We start from the raw sequence: 16,939 nt of genomic DNA on the forward strand, positions 1-16,939 counted from the left end.
CCAGGCTGGAGGGCTGTGGTGCAATCTCGGCTCACTGCAACCTCTGTTTCCCAGGTTCAAGTTATTCTCGTGCCTCAGTCTCCCAAGTAGCTGGGACTACAGGCACGTGCCACTGTGCCTGGCTACTTTTTGGAATTTTTTTTTTTTTTTTTTTTTTTTTGAGACGGAGTCTCGCTCTGTTGCCCAGGCTGGAGTGCAGTGGCCGGATCTCAGCTCACTGCAAGCTCCGCCTCCCGGGTTTACGCCATTCTCCTGCCTCAGCCTCCCAAGTAGCTGGGACTACAGGCGCCGCCACCTCGCCCGGCTAGTTTTTTTTTGTATTTTTTAGTAGAGACGGGGTTTCACCGTGTTAGCCAGGATGGTCTCGATCTGCTGACCTCGTAATCCGCCCATCTGGGCCTCCCAAAGTGCTGAGATTACAGGCTTGAGCCACCGCGCCCGGCCCTTTGTGTATTTTTTATAGAGACGGGGTTTCACTATATTGCCCAGGCTGGTCTCAAGCGATGGACTCCTGGACTCAAGCAATCCTCCCACCTCAGCCTCCCAAAATGCTGAGATTACAGGCATGAGCCACCACACCTGGCCAATTTCTTTTAAATTTTAAAAGAAAAAGAAATGATAACACTTCAGAACATGAAATCAAATTCTCCCATTTTGAGGCCAGGAATTTCATTAAAATGTCTTAATGGCCAAGTATAGCTGAAACTTTTGACTGAAATGATTCACACAAACCAAACGTTTTAATAAAGTCTGTCAGAAGCCTGAGTCCCCACTCCGTCAGGAAGCTCCAGCCCTGTTGAGTCTGGGAAGCCAAGAAGCACCCCCTTACCAGAGTTAGGGCACTCCTGCAGCGCCTTGGCCATGAGCGTATTTGCGATGTTCTTCAGCCCTGCACGGTACTCCAGCCGCACGGACTCCAGCCTGAGGAGACAGGCCCCGGGGGGTCCCACAGCCATCTACCAATGGCGTATATTCTGGTAGCTTCTGGGAAGCCTTGTCTGAAAAGGCTCCCCACCCAGTCACAGCAGCAAGAACTCCATTCCCTGCACAGCAGAGCTCACCCACCACAGAAGCAACGCGCTGCTGCCCACATCCCTGCCAGCCCCACTGGCAACCGCCCCAAGGCAATACCTCAGAAACTGACGCTGTCCAGATGCAGGTGAAGGCATCCAGAACAAGCAAGACCAGCCTGGGAGAGCCAGGACCGCACAAGGCCCCCAGGAGCTGCCTGTCTGCAGCAGTGCCCGCGCAGTACTCCAGCCCCGTCACCCTGAGCTGGATGCAGCACCTCCATGAACTGAGCCCGCACCTCGCAGACTCCTGCCCACCTCCAGGGCCCTCCAAGCCACCTCCTCTGTGGAGTCAGCTCTCCGGGATCCATCCTTCCCTCGTCCCAGCTATCGTTAACCCCTCCCTCTCCCAGGCACCCTCCATCAGAACACAAATCAAACCATCTGCAGGCCTGTCACAGTACCTAAGCCGAACTCTCCCAAGGCAGGGACCATAATTTTTCATGGCCAGCACCTACTGCCTCGCAAGCCCCCAAGCCTGGAATCGCTGCACAAGTCACTCCACACAAGCAGCGGGTGAGGACGGCCCACCTGATGGGTAAGCTGTGCCAAGAGCCCAGGCTGCCCGCACCCATCAGGACTCACCACAGCCCAGGGTTCTTTGGGTTCTTCAGACGAGACTTTTCCAAAATGGCCCGGGCTCGAGTAAGCTGCCCAATCTTCTCCTCCAGCCGAGAGAGCAAAAGCCACAGGGGTGTGGAGTGGGGACACTTCTTCAACTGCAGCCAACAAGTGAGAGCGCAGCTCAGGTGGTGTCTATGAAGAACTGGGACCCAGCTATGCCAGCTGCTCACTGCAGTGGGCGAGCCAGCACCTCAGGGCTGCCTGTGTCCCACTCTGCATTTGTGGGTTTACAAATGTGCGGTGGTGCTGTGGACCTGTGCACACAGGTCTGTACATACCAGCCTCTACTTCAGGTGTGCCACGCTCTGCACTTCTGAGAGCAGTGTGTGCAGCTTCATACAAGGCAAAGCACAGAACTCAGTGAGGGGACCGGGGTGTGGGTCCTGAGCGCACAGCTCCCTCGCTGTAACCCCAGCCCTCCACATCTCCTCAGAGGTGAAGGGCAATGACCCTGCACCAGGGGGCTCAGTTTTGTGAATGCTGGGTCAGCGGCAGCCCAAGGGTGCAGGCAGACGTACCCCCTGGTTATAGGCCTCCCGCGCGTTCTCCATCATCTCCTTCTGCTCCTCGATCTGCCCCTTCATCATCCACAGCTTGGGGAAGTCCTCATAGTGGCGCAGGGCCTCCTCGCACAGATCCTGGGCTGCCCTGATGTTGTCTTGCACCCACTCCAGCTTCACAGACTTCATGAACACCTGTGGGGCAGACACGCACCATCAGCAGGGCATCGGCTCCAGGGTACGTGCTTCGTGTTACGTTCGTCCTCAACACGTTCCCTGCAGCACTGTGGGTACTTTCGTCAGCTTTTCATAGCCTGTTTGTGTACACAAAAGGTGGGGATAAATATATGAGTATGTTTTTGTTTTGTATTTTTGAGATAGAGTCTCGCTCTGTCACCCAGGCTGGAGTGCAGTGGCGCGATCTCAGCTCACTGCAAGCTCTGCCTCCCAGGTTCAAGCAATTCTCCTGCCTCAGCCTCCCAAGTAGCTGGGATTACAGGCACACGCTACCATACCTGGCTAATTTTGTATTTTTAGTAAAGATGGGGTTTCACCATGTTGGTCAGGCTGGTGTTGAACTCCTGACCTCGTGATCTACCCTCCTCGGCTTCCCAAAGTGCTGGGATTGCAGGTGTGAGCCACCGCGCCCGGCCGTATGCAGGTTTTGTTGTTGTTGTTGTTGTTGAGTTTCCCTCTTGCTGCCCAGGCTGGAGTGCAGTGGAGCGATCTCGGCTCATGGCAACCTCCGACCCCAGGTTCAAGCAATTCTCCTGTCTCAGCCTCCTGAGTAGCTGGGATTACAGGCATGTGCCACCACATGTCCAGCTAATTTGTATTTTTAGTAGAGACAGGGTTTCTCCATGTTGGTTAGGCTGGTCTCAAACTCCCACCCTCAGGTAATCCATCCGCCCTGGCCTCCCAAAGAGATGGGATTACAGGCGTGAGAGCCACTACGCCTGGCCATACGGATGTTTTAAAGTCACATCACAAAGATGAGTGTGCTGTGTGCTGAGATTACAGACGTGAGCCACCGCGCCCGGCCATATGAATGTGCTCTGGTCTCGTTTGCCTGCTGTCATCTCACTCACATCACCACTCAAGCCAGGTGTGGGGCCCACGTGTGCACACCACGCACCCCGGATGGCCCAGCCCTGCCTGCCACTGCGTACCCGGGCGGTGGGGGCGCTGCTCCGCGCCTTGGCCAGCAGCCTCCGGGCCCGCTCATACTCATCATTCTCGGACTCCAGCTTCACGGCCGCCAGCCAGATCTCCTCGCTGTTGGGGTTGGCCTGGAGGGCAAGTACAGCAGCGTCAAGAGGGGTCAGAACACAGGGACCAGCGCCTGATCACACTTAATCAAAAGCAGGCAGGCAGGAACCGAGCCAGGCCTTGTTCTGCTGCAGGATTAGTCTGGTCCAAGCCCTTCCCAGGGAGGAGATGACAGAGCGGACTCCAGTGCAAGAACCCGGACTCACCTGGAAACACACAGGTCCATGTTCACTCGCGTACAGCGAGGACAGCGAGGAGGCTGCCACAGCACTGAGCACTAATGAGGGTGGGTGCAGGGCCATCTTATCCAGGATCCATCCACACCCTCTCAAAGCCCCTGAATGGGTCACTCACACCCTATATAGACCCACCACACCCAACCTCGCTCATTGCCCTGAGCCTGATGAAAGGAAGCCAGCTGTTCTGTCCTCATGAGCCCACATGGGCAGGAGAGAGGACTCCCAGAGTGCCACTGACATGTGGAGAAGGCGTCCACAGGCCGAGGAGGCTCACACAGCCCAGAGCCCAGTGGACACGCAGGCTCTGCCCTCAGAGCCTCCCCAGGGCTGGTGCCCAGGGCTGTCTGAATGCGTCCTAATCAGCACAGCAGCCCACTGACCATGCAAGATGACCACGTCACAGACCTGAAAAGCAGCCCAAACACGATGGGCAAGGAAAGCTGCCTGACAGGCAGCAGAGAGCGGGCAGGCGGCGGGGACGCTGCAGTCACCCACAGGAGTGATGCCATCTCAGACAGGCAGCTGAGAGCAGCAGGTTAAACCCAGGCCAGGCCCCTCATGATGTTTGCTCAAGGAAGGGCACACTCTATGACATTAGCCTGTGCTACAGTAACTGACATATAGCATTCTATAGTTTATTAAAAAGTATGTCATGAAGTATTAGGATGCTATATGTGAAAATAAAGGCAAGGTACTTAAAAACACACACACACACCTCATGACAACCAGGCACCCTCAGACAACCTGGCTCAGTGAGGCTGTCTGAATGCGTCCACTCACATAAGGGCACCCTCAGCCTGTGTGACCCCATGCTCTATACTCTGAAACATTTACCCGTGGTCACACCAAGTCGGGGGACCAAGAAGAGGTAAGGATCTGCCAGGTGGGCTGCTTTCCTGCTCTCAGGCCCCTTCACAGCCCCTGCTCACGTGGAGCAGCCCCTGGACTCCAGTGCACCCGGCCACAGCACATGCCACGTTGTATGTGGGAGATGTTCAGGCCCCAGTCAGCACCCAGGTCAGCTCCTGTGTGCACAGGCCCCTCACCGCACAGGCGACCTCACCCACCTGGAAGGCCAGAGCCAGGATGCTCCTTGCTGCGGGCACATCCCCTGCCAGCCACTTGGACTTGGCACCCATGAGCCACAGCACCTCTGCTTTGGGGCAGTGGGCCACAGCCCTCTGTAGGAGGGCTTCCAGGGACTCCCTGCAAGATAGAGGCCACGGTCACCCGAGTCAGGGCCATCAACCAGACACACATCACACTCAGCCACGGCGTGGGTGCGCCAGAAAGACAGTTGCTGCTCCAAAGTTCGATGCTATAAATGATTGACCAGATTTTACAATGGGGAGAGTGTGGGGAAATCTTTCCTCTCCATAAAGGTTCTAAAATCAACTACTGAAGAGGGTTCTACAAAGCAATGCATTGTTTAAATAGCAGAGCTGGAGAGAGAACTTCACAAGAGAGCCTTTTACAGCCATGTGTCCTGGAGGCAGCAATAACTTCAGTCTGTGACAGGGGAGGCCTTTTCATCTTGAATCACAGAGCACAAGTGCACCCCGGACCCACTGATAAAGATTATGATCCCAGGTTGACTCTTCCGGCATCCAAAAGAATTATCTTATAGGAAGAAAGTGATTTTAGGTCACTATTGAGCAAAACTGCCAGCCTTGGGCATCAGGTCTGACGCCCCTGGACTCTCCTGTGGCCCACCACCCTCAGTCACATCATCTTGCACCAATGACCCCTTTGGGCCTCAGTGAGTGCAACAGCAAGACAAAGTGAGCACATGATCACACTGTGTGGGGCAAGGGCCATGGCAAAGCAACTGTGCTCTCCGGAGGACCAGCTCCCCAGCACTACGGCCTCGCCTCATCCCTGTGAGCTCATCCCTGTGAGCGTGCACTGAGGAGAAGGCAGGGCAGCAGGAGGGCACTGCCCGCTGTGCCCAGGGGTCAAAGGCAGGAGTTCATATTCAGGTCACGGGCCGAGAGACCTCAGTCTACACCTGGCCCCGCCCTGTTCTTCACTCAGACTGCCCCAGGTGACCTTCTACAGAGGGACACCATGAGAGCCATTTCAAAACACACCAAAGGAGGTCATCCGCAAAACACCAGAGCAGCTGGTGGACATGGGGAGGGGCCGGGGCTTCAGGGGGACATGTGGAAAGACACCCTGAAGAGGCTGAGACTAAATCACACCAGAGACGGGAAGACAATGGCTCAACACTCTCAGCTGCAGACCCAGTGGAACCAGCAGGGCCTGTCCTCACCTGACACAGGGAGCATCACCTGAGGACCTGGGAGAGGACGGACAGAGGGTGTGTGGGGACACGAGCCCAGTGCCCTTGAGAGCTACCCATTTAAAACAATAAACTGCAACGCCAAATATAATCAGCATTTACAGCCAATAAAGCAGACCTGAAAGATGTTTTCAATTAAAGAGTACAGTTAAAGAAAATTGTCAAGGACCTCCTCTGAGCACAAAAACCAGTCAAAACCCAAAGCCAGCTCCGCTTAAATGGAAAACATGCCTGCCTGAGCACAGATGCTGCCCCACCCACCGCTGCAGCCAGTGCTCAGCCATGGGCCATGCAGGCTCCAGCCTCAAGTCCACACCCAGGCCACTCCTCAGGCTACAGGCCCAGGCATATGTACGTGTGCAAGCACACACGCTTCGCAGGATGGGCCCCCTGAGTTCCTTGGTTTCTCAACTAGAAAACAGTAACAATCCTGTCCCAGAAGGGACTATAAAGATGGATCCAGCCAGGCACGGTGGCTCACGCCTGTAATTCCAGCACTTTGGGAGGCTAAGGCGGGTGGATCACGAGGTCATGAGATCGAGACCATCCTGGCTAACAGGGTGAAACCCCATCTCTACTAAAAAATACAAAAAAAATTAGCCAGGCGTGGTGGCGGGCGCCTGCAGTCCCAGCTACTAGGGAGGCTGAGGCAGGAGAATGGCATGAACCCGGGAGGCGGAGCCTGCAGTGAGCCGAGATCGCGCCACTGCATTCCAGCCTGGGCGACAAAGCTGAGACTCTGTCTCAAAAAAAAAAAAAAAAAAAGATGGATCCAGTTGCAAAGTCCCAAGTGCCATAAAATCCTTGATCACGACCAGAGGGCCAGACCTCAAATGGGCACAAGACTGGATGAGCAGAGATGAGAGGTTTAAATTCAGGGCTACACAAATGGAACTGGAGGTTTCATTAGCACCCTGGGGCAGGCGGGTCCCACCACATACCGAGTGCCATGGTTCTTCTCGAAGTATGCAGCACGCAGCCACACACTCTTCTTGCTGGGAAACACCTGCAGGGCGTAGGCGTAGATGGCTCGTGCACACTCCAGGGCATTGTGGGCTACACACTAGAGCAGAGAGACAAACATGAGAATGGGAAGCCCAGCGCTGGCCGCAGAGCAAGTGGCATGATGCCCTCCCCAGCCTCATACGATTCTCAATGGTGACATCTGCTAGAAGGTGCACCACAGTGTTTTATCTAATTAGAACCACAATCCAGGCCAGGTGCGGTGGCTCATGCCTGTAATCCCAGCACTTCTGGAGGCCGAGGTGGGCAGATCATCTGAAGTCGGGAGTTCGAGACCAGTCTGACCTACATGGTGAAACCCCATCTCTACTAAAAATACAAAAATTAGCTGGACGTGGTGGTATGCACTTGTAATCCCAGCTATTAGGCAGCCTGAGGCAGGAGATTCGCTTGAACCCGGAAGGCAAAGGTTGCAGTGAGCCGAGATCACACCACTGCACTCCAGCCTAGGCAAGAGTGACACTCTGTCCCCCCACCAGAAAAACAGTAGAACCACAATCCAGGACTGGGAAACCACACTTCTGGGCACAGAAAACACTGTAGTTCTTACTCTGGCATTACAAGCACTTTGAAAACCAGCTGTGCTTACTCCAGTGTATGTGAAAAAGACAAACCTGAGGACGAAGACAAGAACACTGAAAAAGGAGCACATGGGTTTGCCTGCTGGTTTCTTGGCCAGCGAGAGGTGCATGAGTAACTAGCTGCAGGTGATGGAGGTGTGCACACACACGCACACACACGCACGGGGCTGTGGCCGAGGCATAGGTACCTGTGCACGCACACACACGCACGGGGCTGTGGCCCAGGCATATGTACATGTGCACCCACACACACGCACGAGGCTGTGGCCGAGGCATAGGTACCTGTGCACGCACACACACTCACGGGGCTGTGGCCCAGGCATATGTACATGTGCACCCACACACACGCACGGGGCTGTGGCCGAGGCATAGGTACCTGTGCACGCACACACACGCACGGGGCTGTGGCCCAGGCATATGTACATGTGCACCCACACACACGCACGGGGCTGTGGCCGAGGCATAGGTACCTGTGCACGCACACACACGCACGGGGCTGTGGCCCAGGCATATGTACATGTGCACCCACACACACGCACGGGGCTGTGGCCGAGGCATATGTACGTGTGCACACACACAGACGCACACACATGCACGGGGCTGTGGCCGAGGCATATGCACGTGTGCACACACACAGACGCACACACATGCACGGGGCTGTGGCCCAGGCATATGCATGCGTGCACGCACACACACGCACGGGGCTGTGGCCCAGGCATATGTATGTGTGCACGCACACACATGCACACACATGTGTTGTAACTGCAGATCGAACATATTGGTTTTTTTTTTAAATCAGGTGTAGTGGCCAGGTGCAGTGGCTCACGCCTGTAATCCCAGCACCCTGGGAGGCCAAGCCAGGTGGATCACCTGATGTCAGGAGTTCGAGATCAGCCTGACCAACATGGTGAAACCCTGTCTCTACTAAAAATACAAAAATTAGCTGGGCATGGTGGCGTGTGCCTGTAATCCCAGCTGCTTGGAAGGCTGAGGCATGAAAACTGCTTGAACCCGGGAGGCGGAGGTTGCAGGGTGCCAAGATTGTGTCATTGCACTGCAGCCTGGGTGACAGAGCAAGGCCTTGTCTCAAAAAAAAAAAAAAAAAAAAAAATTAGGTGTAGTATGTATTTACCATGATAAAAAGTTACATTCATTAGAAACCTGTAAAAGACAAGTGAATACAAAGAGAAAAACCTATCCACTCCAACAGAACTACAGTAAACACAATTCTATTTTCTTCAGGCCTTTTTTTCCCCTATTCTCAAGAATGACTTTATCCCTTGGCATCAACAACAAAAGATAACAAAAGAGCCAGTCGCCATGTGCAGTGCTAAAGCATCTGGGGGTTCGTCTGACCGGCGATCATGACACCTGGAGACTCACTGGGCCGGGTGCAGACACCTGTTCCTACTCAGCCTCACACAGGGACAAGTCACCATCCTCTGCGCCCTGCAGATGCTAAAAGGATTTCTCTTTTTTAAGACAGTCTCGCTTTATCACCCAGGCTGGAGTGCAGTGGCGTGATCTCGGCTCCCTGAAACCTCCACCTCCCGGGTTCAAGTGATTCTCCTGCCTCAGCCTCCCGAGTAGTTGGGATTACAGGCACCGCCACCACACCCAGCAAATTTCTCTATTTTTAGTAGAGATGGGGTTTCACCATGTTGGCCAGGATGGTCTGGAACTCCTAATCTCAAGTGATCCACCCACCTCAGCCTCCCAAAAGTGCTGGGATTCCAGGCATGAGCCACCGTGCCCAGCTGCGGAAAGGATTCTTGTACCAAGAACGAGTTTGTTGCTGAAGATGAGTGAGAGGCCCCCAGAAAGCGGGTCAGGAAGAAAGTTTTGCAACTGTGAACACGACAGTGGGGAAGATCTGGACGGGCAGCTCACAGCTGTCCAGGTCCCACACGGGGCACCCAAGAACACTACCCAGAGGAACAGCTGCTTTCTAGAGGGAGGGACAACCGGGAGCCTCCCAGTGCGAAGGACGCCCAGCATGAAAATGGGCAAGGAGAAAGAAAAGGAGTGGGACGTCACTGAGATTTCTTCACTCAGACCTGCTGCCTCCCAGGTCATATGGCTTCAGTCTGACTCAACCAGCACAGAAAACAGCAAGGGCCCTGCCTCAGGCACTGTGTCCTGACCAGGAGCATCTGAGGGGGTCAGGGAGGGTGCCAGTGAGGGTCAGGCCCTGGATAGAGCACTCTGGTCTATGCCCCTCTCTGATTTCTGATCCAAGTCCTGAGGGTTGGTGACAAAGCATTTCAGACTCTCCATTGCCTCCTCTGACCTTCACAAGCAACCCGAGAGTGGCCTGAACACCCACAGGGTCAAGTGATGCTGTGCCCAGGGCCCTGGTGTCCAGGATGGAGGCAGCACTATAGCTCACTTCTGGGCACAGAAACACCGTCCGCCTTACTCCAGCACAACAAGCACTTTGAAAAACAACTGTGCTTACTCCAGTGTATGTGAAAGAGACGACAAAATGAGAAGAGAAAATCAGGCTAGGAGCAGTGGCTCACACCTGTAATCCCAGCACTTTGGGAGGCTGAGGCAAGTGGATGGTCTAAGGTCAGGAGTTCCAGACCAGCCTGGCCAACATGGCGAAACCTCGTCTCTATAAAAAATACAAAAATTAGCCGGCTGTGGTGGCAGACACCTGTAGTCCCAGCTACTCAGGAGGCTGAAGCAAGAGAATTGCTTGAACCCTTGAACCGGGAGGCGAAGGTTGCAGTGAGCCAAAATCGTGCCATTGGACTCCAGCCTGGGCGACAGAGTGATACTCCATCTTAAAAAAAACAAAAACGACGACGAAAACAAAAACCGTTACCGCTGCCCTGCGTCTTAACTCACCTAAGGACTGATGTGTGTATTTTAGCACACATGGGGCAGGAGGACGGCCCAGCCAGCACACAAGCCCTGGGTCGTGCCACACAGGGTGCAAAAGAACCGTGTGTGTATCACACAGACAATGCCAGCAGTGGGGTCTGATCCCAAGGACCAAAGGAGGAGCCACTGGCCAATCCAGACGGAAGGAAGCGAACACACACGGATGAAGGAGAAAGTGAAGCTCTTCATGACTGCAGAATTCCAACTAATAAAATGTAGGAGAAACTGTTCACAAAATCATTATGCGGGTGTGGCTAGGCACAGTGACATACCCGTAATCCTACACACTTTGGGAGACTGAGGTGGGATCACTTGAGGCCAGGAGTTCAAAACCGGCCTGGACAACATAGTGAGACACTGTTTCTACAAAAAAAAAAAAATAATATAAAAAAGATTTTTTAAAAAATTACCATTTAGCAAACCCCACAGAAATAACCGATTCAGGCCAAGAAGCATCATTAATGGATCCTCAAAATACTTATTAATAATAACAAAGAAACAGCAACCATACAGTGGAAACACCTGCAGCCACTGCCTGCACCAGAGGGTCGGAGTTGAACAGGTGCACACCTCTCTGTATGATGCACCAAGAGGACCCAACCCAACCCAGAGGGGACCCCACAGAGAACCAGATCAAAGAGGAGTCTACAGCATCACTGGCCTGTGGTCCTCAAAAAATTCAGACTCGTGAAAAACAAAGGCTGAGGCTCTCTTCCAGACTAGCCAGAGGATGACCTTGTGTTCCTCACAGAACACAGTGGGTTTTTCTTCTGCTAAAAGGATGCAGAGACAGCGGGTGAGACTTCTTCTTCTTCTGAGATAGGGTCTTGTTGTCGCCCAGGCTGAGGTGTTGTGGCGTAATCACAGCTCACTGTGGCCTCGAACTCCTGAGCTCAAGTGATCCTCCCACCTCAGCCTCCGGAGAAGCTGGGACTACAGGCATGCACCACCATGCCTGGCTTTTGTTTCTGTAAAGATGGTGTTCTGCCATGTTGACCAGGCTGGTTTCAAACTCCTGAGCTCAAGTGATCTGCCCATCTCGGCCTCCCAAAGTGCTGGGATTACAGGTGTCAGCCCCGACGCCCAGCCTGTGGGTGAGATTTGAGTAAGGTCTGAAGTTACCTGACAGCACTGTCCCAACATTAATTTCCTGATTTTGATAACTGAGCTATGGTTGTGTAAGAGAATGTCCTTTTTTAAAGAAATACACACCAAAGTGTTTAAAGGCAAAGGGCATAACATCTGCAACTCATTCACTGTCAAACAGTTCTAGAAAAAAAGAAAGAGGTAAGTGAACAGAATAAGAAAGCAAATGTGCAGCCGGGCGCGGTGGCTCACGCCTGTAATCCCAGCACTTTGGGAGGCCGAGGTGAGTGGATCAAGAGGTCAGGAGATCGAGACCATCCTGGCCAACATGGTGAAACTCCATCTCTACTAAAAATACAAAAAATTAGCCGGGCGTGGTGGCGGGCGCCTGTAGTCCCAGCTCCTTGGGACGCTGAGGCAGAATGGCGTGAACCCGGGAGGCGGAGCTTGCAGTGAGCTGAGATCGCGCCATTGCACTCCAGCCTGGGCAACAGAGTGAGACTCCGTCTCAAAAAAGAAAAAAAAACACAAAAAAAACCTTAGGTTAACAGAAAGCAAGCTGTATTCCTTATGAGTGCAACCACGTGCAAAACAAGTGCATTTAAAGAGTTTTAAAGGGCCAGGCACCGTGGCTCATGCCTGTAATCCCAGCACCTTGGGAGGCCGAGGCGGGTGGATCACGAGGTCAGGAGATCGAGACCATCCTGGCTAATACGGTGAAACCCCATCTCTACTAAAAACACAAAAAAATTAGACAGGCGAGGTGGCGGGCGCCTGTAGTCCCAGCGACTCGGGAGGCTGAGGCAGGAGAATGGCGTGGACCCGGGAGGTGGAGGTTGCAATTAGCCGAGGTTGCGCCACTGCACTCCAGCCTGGGCGACAGAGCAAGACTCCGCCTCAGAAAAAAAGAAAAAAAGTTTTAAAATCGCCTACTAGTTATAAAGTGCCTGCTGTTCCCACAAGCAGAGACTCCATATTGCGGACAAAGGCTCCTGTTGCCAACTCACACTGTCGGCATCCTCCATCCAGGTGTGCTTCCGATCTTCCTCCTCAATCCCAATCCCAATCACGGCACGCATGACGGCCTGGCAGGTGGCCACACTCCCAGCCCTGTCACATTCCTCGGCATCCTGAAGGAGGAACACAAAAGTTATTTTTGATTTTGGAAACCAGAGCTGCAGATGCCCAACAGGAAGCACGGCATTCCTGAACGGCTAAACCTGACAGACATCAGCACGAGACGCTGACAGTGCCTACCGGGATCTGAGGAAGTGAGTCTATCACACACCAACCAGAGAAAACAACAGAGAAACGTCACAAAGGACACAGGCACACTGTTCACTAGAAAATAAAAATACAAACAACTTTTAAACATGTGAAAAGAAATGTAAAACCTTTTTATTATTTTTTTTTAAGAGACAAGGTCTCAGCCGGGTGCGGTGGCTCACACCTGTAATCCCAGCACTCTGGGAGGCCAAGGAGGGTGGATTACAAGATCAGGGGTTCGAGACCAGCCTGGCCAACCTGGTGAAACCCTGTCTCTACTAAAAAGAAAAATACAAAAATTAGTCAGGCATGGTGGTGGGCACCCATAATCCCAGCTTACTCGGGAGGCTGAGGCAGGAGAATCACTTGAACCCGGGAGGCAGAGGTTGCAGTAAGCCAAGATCACACCACTGCACTCCAGCCTGGGCAACGGAGCAACACTACGTCTTGGAAAAAAAAAGAGAGAGAGAGAGAGTCAAGGTCTCCCCCTGTGACTCAGGCTGAGGTGCTGTGATACAATCATAGCTCACTGCAGCTTCAGACTCCCAGGCAAAAGGGATCCTCCCACCTCAGCCTCCCGAGGAGCAGAGACAGGCATCACCATGCCCCATGCCCACGGTTACACTGTTTTTTGTAGATACAGGGTTTCCTTATGTTGCCCAGGCTGGTCTTAAACTCCTGGTCTCAAGTATTCCTCCTGCGTTAGCCTCCCAAAGTGCTGGGATTAAATGCATAAGCCACCACACCCAGTCCCCATTCTTATTTTCAAGATGCTAATTACACTCTTCTAAGTACCATTTTGCATGTATCAGACGACCAACATTGAAACATTTGCTGACTGGCTCACTTGGTGAAGGTGGACCTGAATCTTACACTGCAAAGAAGCACATGTCTCTATGGAGGGCAATTTCTCATTCTCTATCAAAATAAAACAGGCACATATTGGACCCAGCAGTTCCACTTCAAGGCATTCATGTGACCAATATATTCCCATGTGTGCAAGACAATGTGTCTACCAACAAGAGACCGATAAGCCAGCTAGAGCAACAGGGTGCAGGAGCACAGGCACCACTGTGGCACACGCCAACCTGGGGACCACGACACAAGCGAGCGAAGTGCGACAGGAACCACACGCCTCCAGACCCCCCAGAGCCCCGCCGGCACCAGAAAACCATCCCAGACAGAAAGCAGAGCCAAGAGCAAGGATCTGAGGCAGGGACGCTGGCAAGAAGGTCAGTGCTGAGAAGAACACATGGGGCAAGGACCCAGCACCCAGACCCTCAGGGCCTGCAGCAAAGGTGCTGGCTCTTCCTCCATGTACAGCTTCTAGTGAATGCAAACTGCTTCTGAACCACGGTAAGGTCAAACCATGGGAAGTCAGGGACCATCTGTATTTGCAAATCGTGTATCCGATAAGTGACTATATCCAGAATATATAAAAACATCTCTTACAACTCAATAATAAAACAACAGACAAAAATAATACATAGACAATAATAAAGACACAATCCAATTTAAAAGGAGGCAAAGGATTTCAATACCTCCATGCTACAATATGGATGAACCCTGAAAACACACTAAGTTGAGGCCAGTCACAAAAGACCACACGTCGTGTGATTCCACTCACAGGTGGCCCCAGTGTGGGACGATGTAAAAGCCACACACATTCAGCAGAAGCAATACTTAGACTCAAACCACCACCCCGTTTTTCACTTTCATCGCAGCATTCAATAAATTATATGAGTTATTCAACACTTTATGTTCAATAACTTTGCTCAACTGTAGGCTAAGGTAGGTGTTCTGAGCATGTTTAACCCAGTAGATAGGCTAAGCCACAAAGTTTAGCAGGTTAGGTGTATCACACACATTTTTATTTTATTTATTTTATTTATTTTACTTTATTTATTTTTTGAGACAGTCTCACTCTGTCGCCCAGGCTGGAGTACAGTGTTACGATCTCGGCTTACTGCAACCTCTGCCTCCGCCAAGTTCAAGCGATTCTCCTGCCTCAGCCTCCTGAGTAGCTGGGATTACAGGTGCCTGCCATCATGCCTGGCTAATTTTTTTGTATTTTTAGTAGAGACAGGGTTTCACCATGTTGGCCAGGCTGGTCTCAAACTCCTGACCTCAAGTGATCCGCCTGCCTCAGCCCTGCAATGTGCTGAGATTATAGGTGTGAGCCACAGCACCCAGCCTCAAACGCATTTTAGACTTACGATATTTTCAAGTTACAATGGGTTTATCAGGATATAAGCCCATAAGTTGAACATCTGTATATATGTCCAGAAAAAAAATGTATAGACAGAGAAAGTAAAAAAGCAAGGTTAGACAGGCACAGTGGCTCACACTCGTAATCCCAGCACTTTGGGAGGCCGAGGCACGTAGATCATCTGAACTCAGGAGTTTGAGACCAGCCTGAACAACACGGTGAAACCACGTCTGTACAAAAAACAGAAAAAAATTAGCCAGGTGTGGTGGCGCACGCCTGCAGTCCCAGCTACTCAGGAGGCTGAGGCAGAACTGCTTGAGCCCAGGAAGCAAACGTGGCAGAGAGCCAAGATTGATTGTCCTACACACTCCAGCCTGGAGACAGACAGACCCTGTCTCAGAAAACAAACAAACAAAACAAAACAAAAGGCTACAGAGGTGAGTAACAGGGAGCAACAGCGCACGGACACAGGACTTCTTTCTGGGGTAATGAGAACGTTCTAAGATTGTGGTGACAGTGGGACAGCTCTGTGAATATACTAAAAACCACTGAATTGTAAACTTTCAATGGGTGGATTCTATAGAACGCTAATCATAGCTTAATAAACTGTCACAGGCTGGGCATGGCAGCTGATGCCCGTAATCTCAACACTTTGGGAGGCTGAAGTGGTAGGATTCCTGAAGGCCAGGAGTTTAAGACCAGCCTGGGCAGCATAACAAGACAAAAAATAAAAATTAAAAAATTGGCCAAGCATGGTGGCACACGCCTGTAGTTCCAGCCACTTGAGAGGTGAAGGCGGGAGACCGCTTGAGCCCAGGAGATCAAGGTTACAGCGAGCCATAAATGCACCACTGCACTCCGGCCTGAGTAACACGGCAAGACCCTGTCTCCTAAAAATAAAAAAAAGAACTAAAAGAAAAACAAAAAAAGAGGAAGGGAGGGAGGGAGGAAGGAAGGACTGTCATAAAATAAAACAGAAAGAATTTCATTATTTATTTTTCTGGAGAGAAGCATAACTCAGAGGGTGACCCCTAAAAACAAGGCAGTAAAGGGAACCCAAGTCTTACTTCCTGAGTGAGATGACCCAAGTCTTACTTCCTGAGTGAGATGGCCTCTGGAGGCTTTTCTATAGCCTTAAGTCTAGAGACACAGGTAAAAGACAGGGAAAACCAAGGTGGGCAGATTGCTTGAGGTCAGGAGTTTGAGACAAACCTGGCCAACATGGTGAAACCTTGTCTCTACTAAAAATACAAAAATTAGCTGGGCATGGTGGCAGTCGCCTATAATCCCAGCTACTCAGGTGGCTGAGGTAGGAGAATTGAACCCAGGAGGTAGAGGTTGCAGTGAGCCAAGATCATGCCACTGCACTCTAGCCTGGGTGACAGAGCAAGACTCCCTCTCAAAAAAAAAAAAAAAAGGGTGTTGGCCAGGCGCGGTGGCTCAGGCCTGTAATCCCAGCACTTTGGGAGGCCAAGGTGGGCAGATCACGAGGTCAGGAGATCAAGACCATCCTGGCTAACACGGTGAAACCCCATCTCTACTAAAAATACAAAAAATTAGCCAGGCGTGGTGGCGGACACCTGTAGTCCCAGCTACTCGGGAGGCTGAGGCAGGAAAATGGTGTGAACCCGGGAGGCAGAGCTTGCAGTGAGCCAAGGTGGTGCCACTGCACTCCAGCCTGGGCGACGAGCAAGACTCGATCTCAAAAAACAAACAAAAAAAAAAGGGTGTAGGGGAGAGGGGAAGAGTGGAAGAAGCCATGAGACTTCCTGTCCTCCCCTCTTAGGTGTATCATTTCTACTAGCAAAGAAATGCAGTCAGGTGTGCACACACTGAAAGGGCTTCCGAAGCATTCACCCCAAGACGAACTCAAGGCCTGAA

At 52.1% G+C, this 16,939-nt stretch overlaps 1 protein-coding gene across 1 annotated transcript in view; it reads right to left on the reverse strand.

Annotated features, from left to right (window-relative positions):
* PRPF6 (pre-mRNA processing factor 6) overlaps window positions 1-16,939 on the reverse strand; it is a 61,027-nt gene that overhangs the window by 4,794 nt on the left and 39,294 nt on the right. Inside the window, exons 12-18 of the mRNA XM_030914894.1 lie at window positions 12,591-12,713; window positions 6,946-7,067; window positions 4,770-4,908; window positions 3,364-3,483; window positions 2,213-2,389; window positions 1,656-1,789; window positions 830-921 (exon numbers count right to left, since the gene is read on the reverse strand). Of these exons, the coding sequence (XP_030770754.1) occupies window positions 830-921; window positions 1,656-1,789; window positions 2,213-2,389; window positions 3,364-3,483; window positions 4,770-4,908; window positions 6,946-7,067; window positions 12,591-12,713 (907 nt within the window). The remainder of the gene's footprint in view (window positions 1-829; window positions 922-1,655; window positions 1,790-2,212; window positions 2,390-3,363; window positions 3,484-4,769; window positions 4,909-6,945; window positions 7,068-12,590; window positions 12,714-16,939) is intronic.

The sequence above is a fragment of the Rhinopithecus roxellana genome, chromosome 13 (genome assembly GCF_007565055.1).
Source record: "Rhinopithecus roxellana isolate Shanxi Qingling chromosome 13, ASM756505v1, whole genome shotgun sequence".
Taxonomy (NCBI): Eukaryota; Metazoa; Chordata; class Mammalia; order Primates; family Cercopithecidae; genus Rhinopithecus; species Rhinopithecus roxellana.